We start from the raw sequence: 22,562 nt of genomic DNA on the forward strand, positions 1-22,562 counted from the left end.
AGTGGAGTTTTCTTTAATCGCTCTGTAAAATGTACTGATTCCCAGGTATTCGACTGGGAATATATACAAAGCATGTTAATCTACGCAAGGTATCAATGCTGCAGACCATATTTACAGGTAAAGTAGCAGGGGAAGGACCTTGGCTACACCAACTACATATGTATGTATGTCAAGGATCGCAATTTAAGATTTCAGGATCTAAAAGTAGCTCATGACTTAATAGGCAGGAGCTACCCCTACAGAACCAGGAGCTAGTACATAGCGTGAGACAAATCTAAATGTTACGTGAGATGCAAACTAACTTTTTGTCCATTATATACAATTCATTATGCTTTAAATGTCGTCTTGATGTGTCTAATGTTTCTTTATATACCTTCCTAGATACAGAACGCTAATGCCAAATAGGAATGTTTGCATGGGACCAGTTTGCAGCAGGAGCCAAAAGAAGCTTGTGGTAGCTCTTGGTGTCAAGCTAACCAGGCTCTCCAGGACCAGTAGTAGGAGCTACATAGCACTCCGCTCCCAGCAACTGCAAACCTTGTAGGTCTTCAATTTGATAGTAAAAAAAGACACTGTACATGTTGCTGGGCAAGGGTGTGGAGGAAAATGTCACTCTGCCAGTGCCCAATTGGAATATTAAGCTAAAGATGCTCCACTGGACTGCGCTAACCAATTTGATTCAATAGCAAAAAGTGAGTTAACCATTTAATATATTATTTTGAAAAATATGTTTGTTATAAATTGTGATTAATTCATTAGTACTGGCAACATACTGGTCTTAAAGTGTTTGCATTTATTTTATAATTATAACGCACTGTCGCCAAAAGCACTGTACATATGAGAAAGTGGTACAGAATCAAACAATAATGACAAACAAAAACCCCAAATGTGAAAGGGTCAGTAGGAAAGTCAAAAGAAGGGGAGATTTGAGACAAGTACGGAATAGATGGGGTTAGAGTAGACAGTGGAAGGGCTTTCCAGTGCTTAGTCGCTAGTAAAAAAAACGTGAGGGAGCACAAGGAGTAGAGAGGAGGAATTGAGATTGTGAACTTAGAGAGGGGGGGCGTGTATAGGGAAATCAGAGGCTAGAAAAGAGCAAGACCATGGACACACTTGAAAACAATAGTGTTAAAATGAAACAGAAGATGTGGGTCTAAGGGAAGAAAAAAGATAGAAAGCAACGAGGGGTTGATAGAAGTACATGAGAAAAAGAAAAGAAGAAACAAATAGTGGAATTGTAAGAGCGCAAAGGGGTGTGATAGGCAGACCAATCAGGAGACCAGAGCAATAGTCAATACAAAAGAAGATGAGCAAAAAGTTTGGTGTCATAGAAAGACCAGATAGGGCATGCACAACAAATGTCAGAGATGAAAAATGATAAGTTACTCAGAGTAGTGACTAACGTACTCTTAGTCCATAGTCCTCTTTCCTCCATACTGCATGGGCGTCCCTCGCGAGGGATGGGAGACAGAACCTTTTTCACCAGAAAAATCTTCTTCCCCTCTAAATTTAGAGGCGTGGCCCAGGGAGCATGCGCTGCCCTGACTCTGCCCTCCGGCGGGACGTATGGAGAAAAGGGGACTATGAACTAAGAGTATGTTAGTCAATACGGTGAGTAACTTATAATTACTCTCATATCCCATCCCCTTTCCTCCATACTTCATGGGCGATTACAACTGAATGCAGCCCCAGGGTGGAGAGGAGACCCTCCTTAAGCAAACAGGTTACGGAGAACCGCCTGTCCGAAAGCCGCATCCGACCTGGAGCCGGCATCCAAACAGTAATGCTTGCAGAAAGCCGATGGGGTGGCCCATGTGGCGCCCTGCTTATGACCTGCCAGGGGACATGGGGCTGAAAGGCGATGGCCGTTGCCTTGGCCCTGACCGCGTGAGCATGCATATTCGCTGGAAGGGGTCTATGCTGGCCCTCGTACGCTTCCTTGATGGCCAAGACCATCAAGAGGGAAATGGAGGCTTTGGAGGCCTGATAGCCTGGCACCTCCAAAAGTGATGATTAGGGCATCTGACTTGCGGAAACCCTTGGTCCTGTCCAGATAGAAATTCAGTGCCCGCCTGACATCTAGGCAGTGCAGAACTCTTTGAAGCTTGCACTTCGGGGCAGCAAAGAATGTAGGAAGGACGATCTCCTCGTTTAAGTGAAAGGCTGATTGCACTTTAGGTAGAAATGCCGGACGGGTCCGCAGGACCACCTTGTCCTTGTGAAAGGTAGTGTACGGCTCTGATGCGACTAGGGCCTGGATCTCGCTGACCCTGCGTGCCGATGTGAGGCCGACTAGCAGAGCCGTCTTGGTGATCAGCCTGATGTCCATGGACGCCATAGGCTCAAACGGCTTGTGCGAGCAAGCGCCCAAGACTAGGTTCAAATCCCACACGGGGTGTGGCTTCCTGATGGGCGGGTAAAGTCTAGCGAATCCGGCCAAATGTCTCCTGACGATCGGGTTGGAGGAGGAGAAGACCCCTTCCTCCAAATTCCTGTAGGCCCCAATGGCCGAGTTATGCGCGGCTCACCTGCACGCCTGAGCTGGCGAGGCATGCCGAGAATGACAGCACGACGTCCAATGAACAAGCCAGTGGGTCGATATCCTTGGCGTGCGCCCAGTGGCAGAACCTGGTCCATTTACTTTATACTGGGCTCTGGTAGCCTTGAAACTGGCCCCCTGTATGATTTCCAGATTGGCTTGGGATAGGTTGAGGTGGCTGAGCATCACCTGCTCGGGAACCACGCTGTGAGGGCCATATTCTGAGGGACGGGGTGGACAACCCTGCCCCTCTGCTAAGTCAGAAGATGTGCTGGGTCCATCGGGAGGTGGATTGGAGGGATCTCCAAGAGGCTGAGCAGCTCTGAGAACCATGGCCTGGCTGGCCACCACAGGGCTATCAGAATGATGTTGAGTTGGTGAGACTCCTTGAACTCGCAAAGCACTCTGTGAATCAGTGGAGTGGGAGGGAAGGCATATGCTGACATGACGTTCTACTGGGGCCATAAGGCGTCGCCCAGGGAGCCTAGGCCCTGCTCCTGCCAGGAGGCGAACTGAGGGCATTTCTTGTTGTGCCTGGTGGCTAAGAGATCCACCTGGGGGAGGCCCCATCTGTGGAAGATCTCCTATGCAACAAGGTCGTTCAGCTGCCACTCGTAGTTGTCGGCTCACAACATGCTGAGCCTGTCCACTTCCAGGTTGGATCCCCCCGGAAGGTGGACTGCCGTGAGGAAAATCTCGTTCTCCAAGGCCCATTCCCACATGTTGATCACCAGTCTGCACAGGGCAGGGGACCTGGTTCCCCCCTTGCTTGTTGATGTAGTACACACTGGTCGAGTGGTCTGTCTGGATGAGGACAACCCTTCCCTTGAGACGTGGGAGGAAGGCTCTGAGCGCTAACCAGATGGCATTCAGTTCCAGCCAATTGATGTGGTAACCTTGTTCCTGACGGGACCACGTGCTGTGGACCGAGAGATCCTCCTGGATGGCTCGCCAGCCCTGGAGGGAGGAGTTGTGGTAATCGTCATCTGCGGAACGGGGGGCCTGAAGGGCTTGCCCGTCCGCATGTTGCAGTTTTTGGACCACCATGTGAGGTCCGGGTGGAGAGAAATGGGGATCTTGAAGATTTCGACCTGCAATCCCCTCTCCTGGTTCCACGATGCTTGATGCTGCGAAGTGGAGCTGAATCCTCCTCATCATGAGTCTTGTGTGGGGGACAGCCAACAGTACCGCTGCAAAAAGGTCCAGTAGATGCTGGTACCACCAAGCCGAGGTAGCGCCTCGGCTCAGAAAGTGGGACGTGGCACTCCTGATGGCCGAGGTCTTGTCCTCCGAGGGGAAGACCCTCTCGGAGCGCTTGTCCCAGATGAGGCCCAGGAAGGTCAAAGACTGTGTGGGTTGTAGCTGTGACTTGCTGAGATTGAGCAAAAAGCCCAGGTCGTGTAGCATGTTCATCAGTGACTGGGAGGAGTGGTGAACTGCTCCTTGAGATGTAGCCCTGACGAGCCAGTCGTCTAGGTAGGGGTATATATGGAGGCCCGGAGGAGGGCTGCCACCGCATTCATGAGTATGGTAAAGATCCTGGGGGCCGAGTTGAGGCCAAAAGGGAGGACCTTGTACTGAAAATGGCATCCCATGATCCTGAACCGGAGGAAAGACCGATGGGGTTGCAGATCGGGACGTGTAGAAATGTGTCCTTCACATCAAGGGAGCACATCCAGTCTCCCTTGCATAATGTCTCTGCAATAAAAGCAGGCGTCACCATCTTGAACCTCTGGAGAGGTAAGGAGAGGTTGAGGGTGGAAAGGTCCAGTACAACTCTCAGGCCAGCCTGGTTCTTTTTCTGAATGACGAAGATCCTGGAGTAGAAGCCTGATCCCCGCTCGGAGACTGGGACTTCCTCTACGGCTTGGCTCAGGACAAGCGCCCGAATCTCCGCCAAAAGAGTTGCTGTCCCAACTTGCAGAAGAGGGGGAGAGGAGGAGGAGAGACAGGAATAGGTAGGCAGTACCCCAAGGATACTACTGACAGGAACCAGGGGTCTGCGAAGTTCTGTCACCAGAAGTGTGTGTGAAGAGCAAGCCTGCCCCCCCACTGGCGACACATGGACCCGAGTGGGTCTGTCATGACTTTTTAACCCTTGGAGGGAGAGGCGGAGGAGGGGGACTGGAAAAAGCCTTTGCCCCCCCCCCCTTTTTGATGCTTGCGCGGACTAAGGGTCAGCGAGCGTACCGGCTGCCTAAACCTCAGTTCCCGGAAGCCGCGGAAGCCTCCAGATGAGCGATCCTTATTCGAGCGTTGCTGAGACTGGGAGTACGCTTTGGGCGTGGCCATTGTCAGAATGGATAAAGACTTAGCCGTCTGAGAACTATTCTTCTTCTTGTCCAGCTCTTAGTCTGTGCTGGAGTGGAAGAGGTCACTGCCCTCGAAGGGCATATCTAGAATACGTTCCTGGACATCCGGGTTGAACTTGGTTGCCCGGAGCCAAGCCATCCTTCTCATGTCTGTGGCAATACAGATGGCACATCCAGAGGTATCGATGTGTGCCAGCGTGGACTCCAGGATATCCTGCGCCACGAACTTGACCTCGGCTAGCCCCGCCTTGAAACTTGATTGGCTGTGGGTGGGGAGTTCCTGGAAGAAGTCAGCATTTCCCACCATAATCTCTGGTTAGCGGCTGCCATCATGGCATCTGCATTAGCTTGTCGCAGGTGCAAGGAAACATTGGAATACAGCTTCTTACCGTATGCCTCCAAGGTTTTCTCCTCCTTGCCTAACAGCGCCGTCGATGAAAGACGAGGACGACTGAGGTTTGGAGTACAGTGATGCCGCAGCGATCACCAAGGAGTGTTAGCAATAGTGTATCCCCCTCCATCTGCCTGTACTTGGCGTCCAGGCGGCGGTTGTCTGGCTGGACAGAGTGTGGTTTGAGCCAACCCTTCTCGTGAGGGAGACTACATCGTTTTGCAGTGGAATTCCCGTTCTGGCAGAAGGGCGCCTCGTGAGGACTTAAGCGATGACGCCCTCTACCGGCTGTTCGACCTGGGGCTGTGGGAGGCCCAGGTATTCCGCCAGGCCCACGATACGTTCGTGGAAGGGCCTGGCCGATGATGGTGTGACAGGATCCTCCTCCTCATCAGTATCCTGAGGGTCTGGGGGATCCTGTGAAAGAGGAGTATCTGGAGGCTGGGGCACGGGGACCACCGCCGGAGGCTGAGGAAGAGACGGAGGCTGGTATGGAACCACCTGCGGAGTAGGCTGAGGAGCCGGCTGTGCCAGGGCCAGAGGCGTCTGTGGTGCAGCTAGAATAGCGGGAAGGACTTCCCTGACTGCGTCCTTGATGATAGCCCCCATATCTGGAGACTCCATGAGGCCAAGGAGCTTCTCAAAGATCCGGTCCTCGCTGGCAGAAGGGAGGAGGAGGAGGAGGGCAGCGAGGGGGTTACTGGAGGCACCTGAGGCCGCTGCCAACCCTGTACATAAGGACACAAACGAAAGCAGCCTTGCGCATAACAATGGTAGGCCATAGGCCACGTACCTGGTTGATGCCAGTCCCACCTTGATACTCGTTCTTTGGCGAAGTCATGCAGAGGCGTCAAACGGGTGTCCTGATCTGGCACATCGGCCATTTTGTTGAGCTGCCTACCACATGGCTGCGGCGTGTTGCTCAGCTTGCTTGGGCCAGCCTCTGCCAAGTCTCATATGTGAGCCACATGACTTGCCCCGCTCCTCAGGCACGTGGGTCGTTAGAGATGCGTTCAGGCGCCCCTTCGGATGTACTGCCGGTAACAGGGCGTAGCCCCTCGGCCATGATGCCGGTACAAGGGCTGAGCCCCTCGGGCACAAGCCCGGTAATGGAGCCCCTCAACCCTAGCACCAGGAGGATCCGAGGACCCCTCAGCCCGAAGGCTGGCAGCTGTGACAGCCTCTGTGCGCGAGTTGGTAAAAGGACCTGACCAGTCCCTCCCGCGTAGGAGAGTCCCTGGGAAAGAGTCGCCCTTGCGAGGTGCGGATGAAAGTCCTACCTATGGCCTGGAACGTCTCACGAAACTCTTGAGGTCCTCAGGAGACTGTTGAAAGAGCTCCCTCCACCTGGCTAGTCTGTTCTTCAGTGCTTTCGAGGACAGCGAGCTGCACGCCTAACAGGTTTGCCAACCGTGGTCTGGGCCAAGGCAATGTAGGCAGAGGGCGTGGGGATCTGAAGTTGGAAAAGGCCCGTTGCAGGATGGGCACCTGCTGAACCCTGTCGAACTCGACATGCCCCGGGAGGAGCTGTGGTGTCTGAGGACCAAGTACCTATTGAACAAAAAGACAAAAGAAGACAGAGGAAGAATCTGCGTGTGGAATTACATGGCCAAAGCTAATCCTAGGAGCGCTAGTGAATTTGGCCTCTGCGCGCCCTAAATTTAGAGGGGAAGAAGATTTTTCTGGTGAAAAAAGTTGTGTCCCGTACCTCGCGAGGGATGCCCATGCAGAATGGAGGAAAGGGGACGGGACGTAAGAGTATGGCAGACACGATGTTAGATTTGTGCGAAGAGAGAGGAATCAAAGAGAACACCAAATTTCCTAGCTGAGGAAGAGAAAGATAGAGAAGGAGGAGGAAAAGAGTTGTGGGGGAGTTTGGGTACTGGCATTAAAGAAGAGTAAATTCTTTTTAGCAGGATTGAGCTGAAATAAAAATGCGGGAGGCCATCAAAAACGATGGCAGAAAGGCAGTTGGAAACAGTAGTGTGGAGTGAGTGAAGGTAGGGAATGAGAAAAAGATTGGGGTTTCGCCGGCGTAGAACATGGTAGTTTGTACGAAGTAATTAGTTCAAATAAAGGAATATTGTATAGAGAAAACAGTAGAGTGCCAATAACAGAGCCTCGAGGAACTCTGAGGTAGATAACAGGGAGAAGAGCTACAACCAGCCAAAGAGTAGGCACGATCCGCTGAGTAGGAATGAAAATACTTGAGGACTGAACCAGGAAGGTCAAGAGAGGAAACTGCAGGTAGGAGAGAATGGTTAACAATTTTGAAGGTGGGGCACGGGTCAAGGTAAACAAGTATAGCGGATTGTATGTGGTGGTGATGGAGCATTGACAATAAGGACAAAAGGCACATTTGAGAAAAGATAAGAGCAAATGAAAGGTGATTAATCTGGAGATTTCGTTACTACTTTGTCGGGGAAAATCTTTCCTTATGTGGCTAGGGGTGGTGCAGCCACAGTCCAATAGACCCGTTGGGGGTGTCAATATAAATGAGGATCACATCGGGAGGGAGTTCCGCTATGGAAGTGTGGACAATATTCCAGAGAGAACATGGCATTCCCACTTAACAATCCAAGGTTGACACCCAGGACCCAACTCTGCAATCCTCCATATCCTATTCTGTTGAAAAAGACCATCCTTTTATGACAAATAGTAAAGCTCCTAAATACCCCATCTGACTCAAAGTACTAGGATGAGGAAGATGGCCAGAGTGATGAAGAATACCTGGAGGAACCAAAGTGCGTGCTCTGGTTGTGGGAGCAATCCTATTGGTGCCGGGACATTGAAAACCACTCAGCATAGAGAAACATGGAGTCTTCTTCCTCTCAACACAGGTCGAATAACAGATGAGCTGCAGGTAGAACCGTGGAGCAGAAAATGCTCAGGGACCTAGCGTAATAACAAGAGGCACTTCTACTGTGTAATGGTCGAGGTGGAAGGAAAGATGGAGCCTTCCAGCAGCCGAGCAGACTGGGAATTGGGAGAAACGCTACCTGAGCACACAGCAAAGCTGCAGAGCAGAATGGAGACCACGAGAGACCCGAAAGCCACCATGCGAAGCCGGTGAGTCGAAATAATGGAGTTGGGGCATGGGGAACAGCAGGGGTTGAGAAGCTGGTACGGAAACCCAATCCCTCATCCAGAAAAGGATATCTCTTCTTTTTGGTGCAGTACTTACACAAGAAAGCAAACTTATGAAAAGCAAAGTACTGAAAGCCACAGAGGCAATATTGAAATCGTATGAGACAGTGAATCTTGGTACAATCCTGGCAGGAGAGTAAACTAAGCATGAAGATTGCGAGAAGTCCTGGCAGTAGAGTATATACCAGGCAAGAAGATTGAGAGTCTGGGATTCTCACCCATTTTTGTTTGGACTGTCATATGCATGGAGACATCCAAACGTGCAAGTCATCCTCTTGATCATATAAAAACTAGGGGAAGGGAGTCCTTCCCCCTGGTCCTGTGGAGAACATGGAAAGGCCAGGAGAAGAGCAACTACCTCTTAGCCTTGTGAACTGCATCTGGTATTCAGGATAAGGGAGGCAGTACCTTCGTGTTGACTGGTAGTTGGAAAAACCAAGAGAGGAACCACCACCTCTATTGTTTTGTGAACATTGTGACAAAAGGGAAGAAGCCCTTTCTTCTGCTACTTATTTAAGAACCTTTTTGTTTTGAAACTGTGAAGTTTACTTTTCCACTCTTTTGCTGCATCTGGAGCAGTGGAACCAACAATGGACATTACTCAGAGGAAGGGAGTTATTACTCTGCAGTTAAGAGTCCCAGTTCCCCCTTTGTACTTTAGTTTAAGGTTAAGGGTCGGAAATCAGTGTTTTGGGCATGGGAAACCCCTCTTAGATTTAGGAAACGGTAAGATATTCATTTTCTGTTCAATAAAAAAGCTATCAGACATTAAAATGCCACCACTGTGTCTGAGTCCTGCTTCCGACTCCTTACAGAAAGTTCAGTTAAGTAAAATCTTGTGAATAGACCACACACTCAAGGAATTGTCCAGTGCCCAATTGAAATATGAAGATAAAGATGCCTCATTGTCGTGTGCTAACCACTTAAGTAACAAAAAGTTAGAAATATTCTGAAATGTGTGTTTATCAGTTGTAACTAATCTATTAGTATTGGAAACATGCCAGCACTAAAGTGTTTTGCCCCATTTTATGCTTCATCACGTTCTCAATTATGTAAGTGGCAATCAGTGTTCTTCAGTGATGCAAGTGCCAAATAAGGGTATAGTACAAGTATACCAGGACCACCAGCATAGTAAGTAGAAAACCTGGAGTCTGCAGTTTACACCCATGACCGATTAACGTGAGATACATATTTCAACTTCCTGGCTTGCCATCAGACTGTCCTGTTTCTTCATGACCGATTAAACTCTCTTTAGAAAATTGTAGAGTCATCTTTCTTTTAAAGTGAATCGCCCGTTTGCAACTTTCAAGTAAAAGAGCACACATTTCCCTTTAACTTACTTGCCTCCAGGGCCCCCCCCAAAAAGTAAAAAACAAAGGAAGACTATAATGCAACCGTGAGGCTTCTTTATCATTAGCTCCCGGGGTGGGGGGAGCAGCCAATCTGGTTCCTTGGATCGTGGGCTGAAACCTCAGCCTGCGTTTCATGGAACCTGGAGGCTGCTTCCTCTGCCCGCAGCACCATCTTCCTTCCACATCCTGCCCCACTTACCTCTTTTCTTCGGCAGCGACTGCCTCTCTGCCGCCGCAATGAAAATGGAAGGAGGGGCTCCGTATTGTGAGAAACCAAAGGATGTCTCACCTACTAGTTCCCAGGGATTGATCTCTCTCTCGGGTGGCCAGGGCACGGCCATCGCATTTGGATCCAGACCCTGGGGGTGGACCAGTGCGGTCTTTGGGGAGTGGGAGTGAGGCAACCGATGGTGAGATGCAGTATTCCTCCTTTTCCCATATCTCATCCTATTTTATAGGATTCTCAGATGTCCCAACTGCCCCCAACCCCCTTCCGCACAAGCACTGGACCGAGGAAGAGGGCGACAGAGTAAAGAGGCTAACCCATACATACATCTTGCGACATGTCCCGCTAATCGGGTCAGGCAAAGTCAGGCACTTGACTTGAATCCCGTACATCTGATATCCATTAGCTCTCCCCATACAGATAAAAGGCAGAACAGAGACACCCACTGAGCACGATGGAACACGAGAAGGAGCAGAACTTCCGGGACGAAGGCAAACATACTGGAGTAGAGTGACCGATCGAGGGACTAGAGGGTAAAGAAAACCTGAAGTTCACTGCAGGAGGTCGTTTCCTGCGGGAAGCCGTGAAAGAGACGCAGAGAAAGCCAAATCGCAGACAAGAAGAAACCTTCATTGTGTTTCAAGGACGCCAGCGACCCTCCCAGGTGAACAACAGAGTTGGGGAGGCAAGGACAAGCCTGTGGTATTAATCTTGACTCGTGAATCAAAGCATCAAAGACAAGAAAGGGACACGCACAACTGGTGAGTTAGTGAAAGGCCTGTTTGTGTCAAGTAACAATTGAAGCCGCAACAGTGCATCTCACAAGTGAAGGTTGCCCACATGCTGATAAGACGTGAAAGAAAGCTAACCAGTAATGAACTTAACTGTGAAGCCAGTGATACAGAGTCGCGGAGTGGTCTGACAGAAGTAGTAGCCGACTCGAAAGTTTCAGCAAAATGTGAAATGTTTTGTGATAAAGCAGGAAAGTGGACAAGATCTGAAATTCTTAATGGTCAAGATTAAACCCGGCAAAACAGGAAGTTAAAAGGTGAATGCTTGAAGAGAAAGATTTCTTTTGGACTTCTGTGAACTTAACTACCAAGACCAAGAGACACTGGAGAAAATAACATAAGAGTGTGAGCTGAAGAGATGGTCAAAGTGGTCCTGCAGAGGTCTATTGTAAAAGCCTTGCACATTCGAAATTCTTAGACACCGGGAAAAGGTCAGAGCCCGACAGAGAGACCAGAAGTGTGTTAAATTATGAGAAGGGAACCCCTATAGGATGTGCATTAAGGTTGGGTAAGGGAACCCCTGCAAGTGCTGCGATTGCAGGGTCCGAGCCCGACCGACAGACTTATGTGAACTTTTTGCTTTGAACTGTCTGCTTTGAGAGGTCAGAGCCCGACTGAGGGAGACCTACGAGATTTTCTGTTGAATTGTGAAAGAACTTTTGGAACACTGGAATAAATGACTTTAACGTGGAAGGCCAGACGGGCATCGATCCACATTTTTGAACTGCCTTTGTTTATGAAAACCTGAGCCACAGTGCATCATCCTATCTACGGGGGCCGCCTTACTCCGTGCTGTGCAATGTGGGGAGGAGAGCTGACTCGGCCATCTTCATCCTTTATGTTATAACACTGGTTTTCCTTTGCTTACATAATCCCCTTCACACACTTTCTGTATAAAAGATAGGACAGGCATTAGGTTTTGTTAGTATAGGCCATTTTGATTTGATAGAGACTGACTAGGACTGCATTTTCCTTATTATTTTACAGTAGAGACTACTCCCATCATAGCTATAGGGCAAAGCAGGAGATTTTCCAAACCCCAAAAACTGAAAAGGTTTTGAAATTGTACCTCTAGTGTCAGTATCATACTTGTGATACCATGCCTCCCTTACAGTATGGAGCCCCGCCTTCCATATCCATGGTGGCCATTTTGGGACAGTATTTTCATTCATTGAACGGGACGCGTGCGGCATCCTGTTCAATTAATGAAAATGCCTTTTTTTTTTTTTTTAACACCCCAGGATACATCTTTGGTAACCCGGGGTGCTAATGGCCTTAACAGCATCTCCGGTGTGCCGGATCCAGTGTTATCAGTCCGGGCACCCTCTTTAATGGCCCTCGCTCTGCTTGCGCCTTTAACTCGGACCCCGGGCCGATCACATCCGATCCGGCACACCAGAGCAGGTGTTAACGCCACAAAAAGGTCACTGACTGGATTCTAGAATTCACAAAATCCAAAATCCACTATAGCATGAATGCCTGTTCAGTACGACTTCCCCAACATTATAAACTGTATAAAAAGATTAGATCAGGAGATTCTCTTTAGAATGACTGTACCTCCGAGAGCCCCATAGCATGACTGCCTCAAAGATGTGTACAAAGAAAAGGGTTAGAATGGCAGTCGCTAGAAACCCACTTTTTGACAGAAGAATGTGGTCTGATGGAGCTCAGTACTGTTAAAAATCTATATGTTGCTCAAAAGAAAAGTTTACCTGTTTCCACTATTTCAGTCTCGATTTCTTGTTCCTCAGCAACATCTTGCATCATAAACATTTCATCATCATATACCAGGATTTGGGCTGCATAGCCCTGCTCTAATCTGGCACTGGGAACTGGCTCCACGATCACTGCAGGGTATTCCGTCACCTGCACTTCCTCCTAAAGAAAGAAAAGCAAAACAAAGCCATAGATACTCCAGATAATTATTAAAGTTCTCCAAATCATAGTTTTAACAATTGATTCATTTTTTTAACACAACTACTAATAAGATGTGTGCTGGAATGGCCCTATTAGCATGTGCCGCTAAAGGAAAAAACACAAGCAAAAACATAACCAGCAAGTACTTGCCGTTGGTGGGATACAATTGACCAGTCTCCATATTTTGTAAAGGAGATCGGAAAACAATGACTATATAAAACAAAAAGTAGAAAGCCCAATCCAATTACCAGACCTGGATTTACATTTCTCAAATCATTTTCTGGGTCGCTCATCTTTAGTCTAATGTTTGATTAAACTCATCACTTGAAAGTTGGAAGAATTATTGGACTAAGAAGAAAGCTTAACACAATGGACATTGACTATTTTCAATCCTGCTCCCTTTAAGGAAGAAAAAGGTGCATGTGTCTTACCTGTAACTAATGTTCTGCAGCATTGGTATCTTTCATAGATTCATATGCTGTGAATATTCCATGGCGTCAGGCAGGGAATTCTCGGTTACTCTTTGGTTTCCTTTGCAAAAAGCAAGGAAAAACTATTTTTTAGGCTGCCACCCTTCTTATGGGTGCTTTTGGTACCAACCAATGGTACCTTGAGTAGGTAGACACTAGTCCTGCCTCCTCTTGCTCCTTTCAGATTCTGACCAGTGATGCTGAAAGCCCAGGGCGCATACACAGTTTTTACATTCCAGGGATGGAAGGAGGGCGCATATAAAACTATGAAAGATACCAATGCCGGAGAACAGGAGTTACAAATAAGAAACATTCTCCTTCTCCAGCATTGGATCTTACATAGATTCACATGCTTTGAATATATTAAGTAGCAGTACATAGCTGCTGGAGGTGCATAGAGGTAAAACCTGTATATTTTTGCCCTAAAACATAAGATCTAATCTTATTCGAACAGGCATTGCAGGACTGCTCGTCCTGTTTGCACGTCCGGGGCATGCTGCCTCTCCAAAAGGTAGTGCTTCGTAAATGCATGCAGCACTGACCGGTAGCCGATTGGCAGTTGTCAGCCATTGAGTCTCCATGCCACTTAGGTCGCTGTAGCTTGAGTGGCGTGCGCATGCGGGGGTGCACAGAGGTTTCCCAGCTAATTTATGGTAAACTGTGATGGTAGAGGTGAAAGATGTCGGTTCTCACAAGCCGCGCTTCCTACCTGATATATTATTGACAAACCAGTAGTAAAGTAAGCCTTGCGGCTGATTTTATTGTTGGAAGAAGTAAAAAAATGTTTTTGTTAACTTCACAAACTTTCAACTCAAAGCTATTGAAAAACCACATTTAGCGATCTAAGGAGCAAAATTCAAACAAGGCACCATATAAGATACTGAAAAATGTACAGCTGTCAGTAACGAGCACATGAATCTAGCATTCAGGTTGCAGAATCAGTCCAAATTGCTGAAAAATGATGATTTGTCGCCAACATGTGTTTCAACCCTCTAGGGTCCTCATCAGGGCGTGATGATTTTGATATACTCTGTGTTAATGGACGGATGCTTCTTGCTCATATAGTAAATAGGAGTAACATTTTCTTTCTGAAATGTACATTCGGCTGTTTCTCAGGGCGTCCTGCCCGAAGGCAGTTACAAAGCGACGTGCGATACTTCTATTGATGAAGGAACGATGCAAAGGATGATGAGGTCGTTCTGGAGCTATGAAGGACTTCCTCTCGCCTACAAAGGGGACGCCCACTCCCCTGCCAACGGCTCTTCTGACCTGGCACTCTCCTTGGAGTGTGGGTGCTTCTCTGTGGGGATGACCATGCTCTTGTCGACTGAACATCGGAGGGGTACTCTGGGTAGTTACGCTCATTAATCCACCATACCAGCCGCTCGTTCCTGTCCTTAAGGGTCTTGGAGCCAACGCCTTTGCAGATGTTACAACGGCCGAAAGTGTAGTGGGGGTACAAATAATATATACAATCAGTATGTGTGTCCCTTTCATACATGTTTCTGAGACCACAGGTGGCACAGGCCTAAAACAGGGGTCTTGGTTTCCCCTCCATCCCCACTTATCTGTCACACAACGCGCTGTTCTGTCAATGAAGACTTGTAGAATTGTTAGTTGAACAAGATGAAGACTATCAAATTGTTTGATTGGAACTTGAAAATGTACAGAAAACCTGAAACTCCCATCAGCTTTAACACATGGTTAGAATCTGAAGGGAGGAGGAGGGGCTGTGTCTACCTACTCAAGGTCCCATTGGTTGGGACCAAATGCACCCATAAGGAGGGTGGCAGCTTACAAAAGATATTTTTTCTTGCTTTTTGCAAGGGAAACCAACGGTTAGCCTGACGCCGGGGAATATACAAAGCATGTGAATCTATGAAAGATCCAATGCTGGAGATGGTCATTTTCGGTAGGGTTAATGGGGCAAGTATGGGCTGACTGGCAAGGGCAATTTGAGTTTTGGTATTATGCCTTCTTGGAAAAATGTACATTACCAAAGACGAAAACTGGCTTAACTCGAAAAAGAGGAGTCCCCCTTTCCCTCATGTCTTGCACAGCTATACTTTAAAGGGCTCCATGGCGGAGCAGTCAGAAAAAGTGTGCGTTTCTTTCCTGCACTGTCCCAAGAGTCCTACAGTTTCATTTCACTTTGCCTGAAGAATAAGTTAACTACTAAATCATCAGTGTTTGCAAATTTTTAATAATTGAACTTCAATTGTTTAAAATCATCCCACTGTGAAGATACCAAGTAATTGCTCCTGTGTACAGACAACTTCTCTTAATACTTCAAAACAGGTAGCAGGCACTCATCGCCAGAAAGAACATGGCATGATAACCTGTTGCTATGCAAATGGATATTTCCCATCTGTGAAAGGTACAGTGAGCAAAAAGTGTGTGCTGCAAACTCATCTCAGAACAGATTATCATGCCATGTTCCTTCTGGAGAGGAGCGCCTGCTACCTTTTTTGAAACATTCTCTTCATACCTCTGAGAAACAATCCAGAATTTTAAACTAAACTTTGTCTATTCCTTGTTATAGCAGAAATGCAAGTCTTGGTGAAAAAAGAGTGGCAGATTCACATCTTTTTGAATGCCCCCCAAGTCTAAAATATGCAGCGATATCTTAATTTCTCACATTCAAAACTGTCACAATTTCTTTGCATATGCATCTCTGCTTAAGTAAACCTATGTTTGAGAACATCCATACAGCAGTCTTCTAAATATTATAAGTTACTCACCGTAGTGACTAACATACTCTTAGTCCATAGTCCCCTTTCCTCCATACTGTATGGGCGTCCCTTCCAAGGGACAGGAGAAGGAACCTTTTTCACCAGAAAAAAAACACTTTCCCCCTTTAAATTTAGATGGGCGTGGCCCAGGGAGCATGCGCTGCCCTGACTCCACCCTCTGGCGACACACCTCCGTCCTCATTGACGCGTCAACAATATATTTAACATAGAGTAAAATTGCCTAATGACACCAGTATTATTAGGGGGGAGGTTGGTGGGATGTATGGAGGAAAGGGGACTATGGACTAAGAGTATGTTAGTCACTACGGTGAGTAACTTATAATTACTCTTACGCCCGTCCCCTTTCCTCCATACTGTATGGGCGATTACAAGTGATTGTAGCCCCAGGGTGGAGAGGAGACCCTCCTTAAGCAAATGGGTTCCTGACAACCGCCTGTCTGAAAGCTGCATCAGATCTAGAGCTGGCATCCAAACAGTAATGTTTGCAGAAAGCCGAGGGTGAGGCCCAAGTGGCCGCCCTGCTTATGACTTACCAAGGGACATGGGGCTGGAATGCGATGGCCGCTGCCTTGGCCCTGAATGCGTGGGCATGCATGTTGGCTGGGAGCGGCTTGTGCTGGCCCTCGTAGGCTTCCTTGATGGCAGAGACCATCCAGCGGGATATGGAGGTCTTAGAGGCCTGACAGCCTGTTCTTGAGCCTCTGAAAGTGACAAACAGGGCGTCTGACTTGCAGAAGCCCTTGGTCCTGTCCAAGTAGAATTTTAGGGCATGCCTGACATCCAGGCAGTGCAGCACGCTGTGTTCATCCTTGGGATCAGGAAATAACGTAGGAAGGACCATTTCTTCGTTCAAGTGGAATGCAGATGGAACCTTGGCCAGAAATGCCGGGTGCGTCCGCATGACTACCTTGTCCTTGTGAAAGGTGGTATATGGTCAGAGGCGACCAGCGCCTGGATCTCACTTACTCTGCGAGCCAAGGTAAGACCGACTAGTAAGACCGTCTTGATGGTGACCAGCCTAAATTCAATGGATGCCATTGACTCAAATGGTTTGCGTGCCAGGGCACCCAAGACTATTTTAATGACCCACACAGGGTGTAGTCTCTTGACGGGTGGGTAGAGCCTAGCAAGACCAGTCAGATGTTTGACTATAGGTTTGGAGGAGGAAAAGATGCCTTCCTCCGAGTTCCTGTAAGCCCCAATGGCTGCAAGGTATGTGCGGCAGGTGTCCCACCTGCACGCCCGAATGAGCGAGATGCGCCGAAAAGGAGAGCATGTCGTCCAAACTGCAGGCCAAGGGGTCGATTCCCTTGGAGTCTGTCCAGTGGCAGAATCTGGTCCATTTGCTTTAGTACTGGGACCTGGTGGCCTTGCTCCCGACGCCCTGTAGGATCTCCAGATTGGTCTGTGAAAGACTAAGGTGCCGAAGCGTTAAATGCTCAGGTACTACGCTGTGAGGGCTAGTTTCCCTGGGGCGGGGTGGATGATTCTGCTGTGCCAGAAGACGTGCTGGGTCCGACAGAAGGTGTCTGGGGGGGTACCTCAGAGAGGCTGAGTAGTTCCAAAAACCATGGCCTGGCCTGCTACCATGGAGCTATCAGAATGATGAGGAGTCAGTGAGACTCCTTGATCTTGCAAATTACCCTGTGGATCAGGGGGTTAGGCGGAAAGGCATAGGCTTTCGTGCAAGTCCACTGGAGGTGAAATGCGTTGCCCAGAGAGCCGGGACCCAGACCCTGCCAGGATGGGAATTGGGGACACTTCTTGTTGTGCCTGGGGGCAAAGGGATCTACCTGGGGGTGACCCCACTTGCTGAAGACCACCTGAAGAACGAGGTCATTTAGCTGCTACACTTAATTGTCCGCTCCCATCCTCCTGAGCCTATCCGCCTCCAGGTTGGATTCCCCCGGGGGGTGGACTGCTGAGAGGAAGATTTTGTTTTCCAGGACCCATTCCCACATGCTGATTGCCAGTCTGTACAGAGGAGGGGATGTGGTGCCTCCCTGCTTGTTGACATAGTACATGCTGGTCGAGTTGTCCATCTGGATGAGGACAACCTTGCCCCTGAGAAGTGGTAGGAATGCCCTGAGTGCTAGCTAGATGGCGTTCAGCTCCAACCATTTGATGTGCTATTCCTGCTCCTGTCGAGTCCAGGTGCCGTGCAATGAGAGATCGTCCAGGGTGGCTCCCCAGCCCTCGAGTCGGTGGTGATGGTTGCCTGCGGAGAGGGCGGCCAAAAGGGCTTGCCCGTCTGTAGGTTGCAGTCCATGGACCACCAAGTTAGGTTGGGGTGGAGAGATGGAGCAACGTTGATCGTCTCGGATTGCGAGCCCCGCACCCGATTCCATGAGGCCGCGAAATGCAGCTGAATCCTTCTCATCATTAGTCTTGTGTGTGGCACGGCTAACAGAATAGCCGCTAGTAGACCCAGGAGATGTTGGTACCACCATGCCGAGGTCACCTCTCTGCTGAGGAAGTGGGCGATGGCCCTCTTGATGACCGAGATCTTGTCTTCCGACGGGAAAACCCTCTCTGAGCACGTGTCCCAAATGAGTCCCAGGAATGTCAGAGTCTGCGTAGAGAGCAGCTGTGACTTGAGTTTGAGCGAGAAGCCCAGGTCGTACAGTGTTCATAAGGGCATGGGAAGAGTGGAGAACCGCTTCCGGAGATGTAGCCCTGACGAGCCTGTCGTCGAGGTATGGGTAGATATGGAGGCCCTGCTCTCTGAGGAGGGCCGCCACAACGTCCATGAGTCTGGAAAAGACCCTGGGGGCCGAGTTGAGGCCAAACAGAAGGACTTTGTTTTGGAAATGGTAGCCCATGATCCTGAACCGTAGGAAAGAACGATGGGGCTGCCAAATCGGGACCTTTAGGTACGCGTCCTTCAGGTACAGGGAGCACATCCAGTCTCCCTTGTCCAATGTCTCCGCTATAAAAGCTGGTGTAACCATCTTGAATTCTTGCAGTGGTAAGGAGAGGTTGAGGGTGGAAAGGTCCAGCGCAAATCTCAGGCCCGCCTGGTGGTTCTTCTGAATGGCAAAAATCCTGGAGTAAAAGCCAAAGCCTTGCTGGGAGGCTGGAACTTCCGCCACTGCCTGGCTCTCTACAAGCATCCGGATCTCCACCAAAAGAGTTGCTGTCCCAACTTGTTGGAGGGGAGGAGAGGATGGGATAGGAAGGTGGTACCCCGTGGATACTACGGAGGGAAACCAGGGGTCAGCGAAATTCTGGCGCCAGACTTGTGCATGCAGAGCAAGCCTGCGCCCCCACCAGACACACGTAGGGGCGTGTCATGCCTTCTTTCCCTTGGAGGCTGAGAAGAGGGACTGGAAAAAGCCCTTACTCCCCCCCCTCCCTTTTTGTTGTTTGCGCCGGTTCTGGGACGGTGAGCGGTCCGGCTGCCTGGATCTGCGTTCCTGGAAGCCGCGGAACCCTCCATAGGTACGACCCTTCTCCGAGCGCTGCTGAGATTGGGTGTACGATTTAGACGTGGTCTTAGTAAGAATGGATAAAGACTTTGCCGTTTGTGAGCTGTTCTTTTTGTCCAGCTCTTCGTCCGTGGAGGAGTGGAAGAGGGCCCCTCGCCCTCGAACAGAAGATCTAGAATGCGCTTCTGGACATCCAGGTTGAACTTCGTTGACCGGAGCCAGGCTGTTCTCCTCATGTCCGTGGCAATGCAGATGGCACAGCCTGAGTTATCGATATGCGACACTGTGGATTCCATGAGGTCCTGCGCCACAAGCTTGGCTTTCGCTAGCCCCGCCTTAAATCGAGATTGGCATTGGGCGGGGAGTTCCAGGAGGAAGTCCGCAATTTCCCGCCATAACCGTTGGTTGGCAGCCACCAGCATGACATATGCATTGGCCTGACACAGGTGCAAGGAGGCGTTGGAGTAGATCTTCTTGCCGTACGCCTCCAAGATCTTCTCCTTGCCTAGCAGTGCCGCAGAGGCGGCGGCTGAGGATGACTGAGGCTTGGAGTATAGTGATGCTGCAGCAATCACAGAGGAGTGTGGCTGAGGATGGGTAGTGAGCAAGAGTGTATCCCCCCTCCATCTGCCTGTACTTGGCGTCCCGGCGTCTGTTGACCTGCTGGACTGAGTGGGGCTTGAGGCAACCCTTCTTGGCCAGGGAGACTACATCGCTTTGCAGTGGAATCCCCGTGCTGGCAGGGGGGGCTCCTCGTGTGGACTTCAGCCAGAACCCCCTCTGCCGTCTGTTCGACCACGGGTTGGGGGATGCCCAGGTACTCCGCCAGGCCAGCAAGACGTTCATGGAAGGCCCTGACTGAGGATAGCATGTCTGGATCGTCCTCCTCGTCCGTATCCTGCAGATCTGGAGGATCTTGTGGAGGAGGAGCGGTAGATGGCGCCAGAGGCTGGGGTACAGGGACTGCAGCCGTAGGCTGAGGAGGTGGCGGAGGAGGTTGCAGAGTTGGCTGTGGAGCCAGGGGTCCCGATGAAGGAGTCTGTGGGAGGACTTCCCTGACTGCGTCCACTGGCCAAAGAGGTGGCAGGGGGTACCGACAGGGTAGCAGGGGGCTGATGGAGCTACTGCGTACCCAGTCCATATGGACGCAAAGGAAAGCTGCCCTGCACAAATGTAGAGTAGACTGTAGGCCACGTACCTGGTTGAGGCCAGTCCCACCTCGACACTCGTTCTTCGCTGAATTCGTGGAATGGCGTCAGACGGGTGCCCCTTTCTGGTGCGGCGGCCATTTTGTCGAGCTGCCTGCCACGTGTTGCTCGGCCCGCTGGGCCCGGCCTCGTCCAAGACTCTTGCATGTGGATCATGAGGCCTACCCTGCTTCTTGGACCTCGGCCCGGTAGGTGAGACACCCTCGGCCCGGGGGTTGGTACGGCTGCGTTTAGGCGCCCCCTTGGACGTACTGCCGGTGACAGGGCATGGCCCCTAGGACGTGTTGCCGGTAATAGGGCATAGCCCCTCGGCCATTGTGCCGGTAACAGGGCGTGGCCCCTCGGGTGTAGGCCCGGTACAAGAACCCTCAGGTCCCTCGACACTGCGCCTGGGAGGATCAGAGGACCCCTCGACCCGAAGGCCGGTAACTGTAGCAGCCTCGGGGCATGTGCCGGTAGAAGGACCTTGCCAGTCCCTCCCGTGCAGAAGAGTCCCTGGGAAATAGTCTCCCTTGCGGGGTGCGTAAGAAAATATAGGCCCTACCTTGGGCCTGGTTCAATGCTTCACAAAGTTCTTGAGATCCTCTGGAGGCAACCTCCATAAGAGCTCCTGCCACCTGGCTAGTTTGTTCTTCAGAGACTTCGAGGACAGCGAGTCACATGCCGAACATGCTTGCCAATCATGGTCTGAGCCAAGGCAACGTAGGCAGAGGGCGTGGGGGTCTAAAGTCGGGAAGAGCCCGTTGCTGGATGGACACCTGCTGAACCCTATGGAAGTCGACATGTGCTGGGGAGAAGCGTGACGCTTGAGGACAGAGTACCTGAATGATAAAAAGACAAAAAGACAAAGCGAAGTATCCGCATGTGGAATTACATGGCTGAAACCAAACCCAGGAGTGCTGGTGAATTCAGCCCGTTCCAGTCAACGCGGAAAAGGGGACTGAGGTGCGGCGGAGTCAGGGCAGTGTATGCTCCCTGGGCTGCACCCCCGCGTGCCTCTAAATTTAAAGGAGAAGAAGGTTTTTTTCTGGTGAAAAAGGTTCTGTCTCCCGCCCCCTGGAAGTATGGAGGAAAGGGGACAAGACGTAAGAGTATAAAGTTTTAAATATGTAGGTCATCAAGAAGCAAACGGAATGATGGTTACAGGGTGCATTCTTCAAATGTTAAGAAAATGAGAAAAGCCTATGGGTGCATTATATGCAAGAACCTTCCGAATCTAGAGATTGTTTTCAAGTCAAATCTTATGTGGTGACCTTTCCTCTTAATATTTTTTTGCAACATAATGGATGAACGAACTGAATGAAATTAAGTTATGGGATCGATCTCTAGAGCTGCGCTAGTTACCACTCTAATGGTTATACAATTTAAGAAATTTGGGTGAGTTCCTTGGCAGCAAAAAAAAACCTTCTCCCTCAAACTTCCCACAAAGCCTGTGTATAGAAATGCTTAAATGAAATGGTTCGAAGTCCAATTCTTGTTCAATTAATACATAATCAGTTTGTGATGAGTTATTTTATTCTTCCATGATTGATAAAGCAACCAAAAAACAGTCCCATGAATGAGTGACCAGCTTGTTACAAGAACTTCCTTCAGTGACCGCTCTTATGAAAACCTGGAGGCCAATTTCGCTTTTTCTTACTGTGGTGAAACGTCTACCAGAGAACACCCCAGTCCTGAAATACTGAAAGTTCTTGAGCTTCCTTGAACATATTAGAATTTCTGCTTAGGATATCCACTGTGACTAATGTGCTGGCTACTGATAAATCAATAACTCCACTTTGTGTTTAAGATGCACACTTTATTAACTCTTGTTATAAAGAGTGTGCTTGGTCAGGTACCTTCCAAATCCAAGGCAGAAAATTGCTGTGTGAGTATCCAGTAAACATTGGACCGTTGGCAGGCCCAAAAGGTTTGGACTATGTTGTGCCTTAGCAAAATAGTCTCAACATTTAGTGCCTCGAACCCCCATCCAATTCTGATTTATTCATGAGATTAACTGTCGATCAATAGTTATGTAGGTCAAATTGG

At 49.5% G+C, this 22,562-nt stretch overlaps 1 protein-coding gene across 5 annotated transcripts in view; it reads right to left on the reverse strand.

The window, feature by feature from the left end:
• ELF2 (E74 like ETS transcription factor 2) overlaps window positions 1-22,562 on the reverse strand; it is a 1,226,980-nt gene that overhangs the window by 374,583 nt on the left and 829,835 nt on the right. For all 5 annotated transcript variants that reach the window (XM_069631080.1, XM_069631082.1, XM_069631079.1 and 2 more), the window contains one exon: window positions 12,471-12,636. In XM_069631080.1, coding sequence (XP_069487181.1) covers window positions 12,471-12,636 — 166 coding nt within the window. The remainder of the gene's footprint in view (window positions 1-12,470; window positions 12,637-22,562) is intronic.

Source organism: Ambystoma mexicanum, chromosome 6q (genome assembly GCF_040938575.1).
Source record: "Ambystoma mexicanum isolate Mex_15411 chromosome 6q, UKY_AmexF1_1, whole genome shotgun sequence".
NCBI classification, from domain to species: domain Eukaryota; kingdom Metazoa; phylum Chordata; class Amphibia; order Caudata; family Ambystomatidae; genus Ambystoma; species Ambystoma mexicanum.